Below are 3,332 nucleotides of genomic sequence, written 5' to 3'. Positions count from 1 at the left end.
AATTTTTACAGATGATTGAAAATAGGTTTAAATGAAAAAATATAATTATTAAAACTCCTTTACTTCAAGTAGAAATGGAAATACTCGATGTCCTATTAATAGGACACTGAGACAATGTGATATAGCTTATTTAATGTTCTCATTTAGTGTCCTATTTATAGGACAGTGGGACTTAATGGGTTAAGAGGTTAAATTCTAAAGAGTTCGCTGTTTTGTTGCCTCTTTATGTTCGCTTGCACCTGCTCTTATCTGTCTTCCTTTCTCCTGTTTGCAGGAATGCCAAGCAGCTGACAGACTGTTTAAAATGCTTGATGCTGGCCTGAAGAGTACTCATCTACCGAGTAAGACGCATGCACTCCATGGCATCCTATACATTTTAGAAGCTGGGATTATAGATCTTACTAAGCAGATTATTCCAATGGTCACAGACTTCCTCCTGCGACACCTTGCAGTAATTTCACAGTATGTAAAAAAAAAAAAAGATTTAAAAAAATTCTTTTTAATACTAATTGATAGTAACTAATCCTTCCTTTTTTGGGGGAGGGCTGTCAGCTCCTGGTGGAGTTGTAGGGCTGCTGTTGTGGCATATAATATGTTCTGGTAATTAACCCTTTTAGCATTCAGATTACTCTCATCATCATCATCATCGATTAACGTCCGCTTTCCATGCTAGCATGGGTTGGACGATTTGACTGAGGACTGGTGAAACCAGATGGCTACACCAGGCTCCAATCTGATTTGGCAGAGTTTCTACAGCTGGATGCCCTTCCTAATGCCAACCACTCCAAGAGTGTAGTGGGTGCTTTTACGTGTCACCACACATCAACTTGTGTAGGTTGAACTATTTAAAATGTCAGAGAAAGAAACCTGGCTGTTTCTTGCAATACATACCAATACATACATTTGAAGGAAAAAAATTTCAGGGGCCATTAAATTACTATTGTGGATCCCCAATTTACTACTTTGTTGCGTGGACCCTCAAAAATTTTATATGAACCTTCAGAGGCCATATCGACCCTGGGTTGAGAACCACTGGGCTAAACCTTTCAAGGTGGTGCTCCGGCATAGCCATGCTCCGATGACTGAAACAAGTAAAATGTAAGATATGGTTGAATCAGAAAAGCCTGAAGGAGGAGGACAGGAAGCAAGTTTTTTTTTCTGTGTTGTTGTATTTATTTGTAATCATCATCATCATCTTTTATTTGTATGTTGTTGTTATTTTTCCCCAGAGCAAGTATCACCAGCCAGCAATTCGTATTAACTCTGTGGGCAACTGCTTTCTATATATTAGAGAACTACCAAGAAGAGCTGCATGATACTGACATTCCCATCAAAATCCTTCAGGTAAGTGGTTTTCTTTCTTCTTCCAGTCACCTGAATGTAGGGATCAAGTGATTTTTGTTCATTATTATTTCTGCTTTTTTGGGGTTTTTTTAAAAATTATTTTCAACCCGTTAGCATTCAGATTACTCTGTCAAACGTAATACTCGTTTATTCACATTGTTTTGAATTAATCCTGCATTATCTTGTGGCTTTGAGATTTCAATGAAACGAGTGTTTATTTCTTGAAATGACATTGAAGGATAAGTGTGAGAGGCTGGATATAGCCAGTTTGAACACAAAGCTGAATATTTTGGTTGGATATAGCTGGTTTAACCATTTTGATACCAACCCGGCTGAAACCAGCTCTGGCTCTGAGTACAAATGTCTTGTTTTCATAAGTTCTTGACATCCTGGTGGGGTCACGAAGCCTTAACAGGTGGAGTCACGTAGCCTTGTTAGAAGTGACTTAGGATGATATTATTTTCATAAAATGTAAATCAAAGCTGCTGATAGTAGGGGGTCGCATGGGTTTCAAGTTTTTGGCTAAGGGGTCGCGAGTGCAAAAATGTTGGGAACTGCTGGTCTAGTGATATTCACCATTGACTCCAATAAGTTCCTTTTCTGAAATAATTCACATCCACCATTCTGCATCTCGTGATTTCACATCCCCAGAACAAGTCCTCTTTAGAAAGGGGTCATCTTACAGTTAATAATCCTCATCTTTGTATTTGTTCCCTCTGATGTGTGTTGCAGTTGGCTGTCAATGCTGCCTCAAGTAATGAAGAAAGCACTTGTGTATCTGTGTATCTGGCCATCCTTCGGGGACTGGAGAGGCTGTTGTTGACCGCCACGCTCTCAAAACCAGATGCAGAAACCATTATAAAATTAAGCATGGATAGGTAAGTATCTTTTTCCTTCTCTTAATTATTAATTTGGCCTAGTTTCTATCTTATGATACTTTTATTCTACAATTCATGTTGATTGGGACTTTGACTCTTTTGTGTTTTTAGGTTATGCTTACCGAGTCCTCAGAGGGCACTGCCTGCATTAGGACTAATGCTTACATGCATGTACTCAGGTAAATATTGGATGTTTTTCAATTCTCCTGTTGTAAACCTTAGTACTCTAATATCCCACATGCGACTCCAAGTACTCTGATATCCTACACACAGCCCCAAGTACTTTAACACCTCACATGTATCGCCCAAGTACTCTAATACCCCACATGTAGCCTCAATTACTCTAATGACCCACATGTAGCCTTAACTACTTTATATTCCACATGTTACCCCACATACTATAATATCCCTCACATTGTCCCAAGTACTCTTATATTTCATGTTACCCCACACACTGATATCTGACACATAGCCCTTAGTGCTTTAATATCCCACATAAAGCCCCAAGTACCCTAATATCTCCCTCACAGCCTTAAGTTTGCAGACTTCCCACTCCCTTTTGTTTTGATTTATCACTTGTTATAACTTTCACCTTTTCTTTTTTTTTTCTTTTTTGTCCCCTAAAGGCAAGCAGTTTGAACAATTTAGCCCTACTCCACGTGATACTGTGTTCAACTCCTCCAACTCTGATCCGGACTATGTTGTTGTCTACCAGGATCCTGAGACCCTTATACTGGCAATGGAAAGAATCACTGTGCTGTTTGATCGGTGAGTCAAGATTTGAAGCTTTCCCATGCACCCAAAATATTAACCATTACCAAGTATCCTCCACCCCGGCACTCTGTGGAAGAGATGGCATATGTAGATGGTAGGGAATCTGGTTAGGTCGAAGTAAATAAAAAAAATTGTTTTAAAGTAGGCGCAAGAGTGGCTGTGTGGTAAGTAGCTTGCTTACCAACCACATGGTTCCGGGTTCAGTCCCACTGCGTGGCACCTTGTGCAAGTGTCTTCTACTATAGCCTCGGGCCGACCAAAGCCTTGTGAGTGGATTTGGTAGATGGAAACTGAAAGAAGCCCGTCGTATATATGTGTGTGTGTGTATATATATAT

General features: G+C 39.7%; 1 protein-coding gene across 1 annotated transcript in view; it reads left to right on the top strand.

Moving 5' to 3' along the window:
• LOC106883334 (huntingtin) overlaps positions 1-3,332 on the top strand; it is a 71,542-nt gene that overhangs the window by 64,341 nt on the left and 3,869 nt on the right. Inside the window, exons 51-55 of the mRNA XM_052973011.1 lie at positions 204-462; positions 1,230-1,344; positions 2,077-2,222; positions 2,334-2,401; positions 2,849-2,990. Of these exons, the coding sequence (XP_052828971.1) occupies positions 204-462; positions 1,230-1,344; positions 2,077-2,222; positions 2,334-2,401; positions 2,849-2,990 (730 nt within the window). The remainder of the gene's footprint in view (positions 1-203; positions 463-1,229; positions 1,345-2,076; positions 2,223-2,333; positions 2,402-2,848; positions 2,991-3,332) is intronic.

This window comes from Octopus bimaculoides, chromosome 14 (genome assembly GCF_001194135.2).
Source record: "Octopus bimaculoides isolate UCB-OBI-ISO-001 chromosome 14, ASM119413v2, whole genome shotgun sequence".
Classification (NCBI taxonomy): domain Eukaryota; kingdom Metazoa; phylum Mollusca; class Cephalopoda; order Octopoda; family Octopodidae; genus Octopus; species Octopus bimaculoides.
Note: the sequence above shows the minus strand (reverse complement) of the source record. Positions and strands in the feature narration are given on the sequence as shown.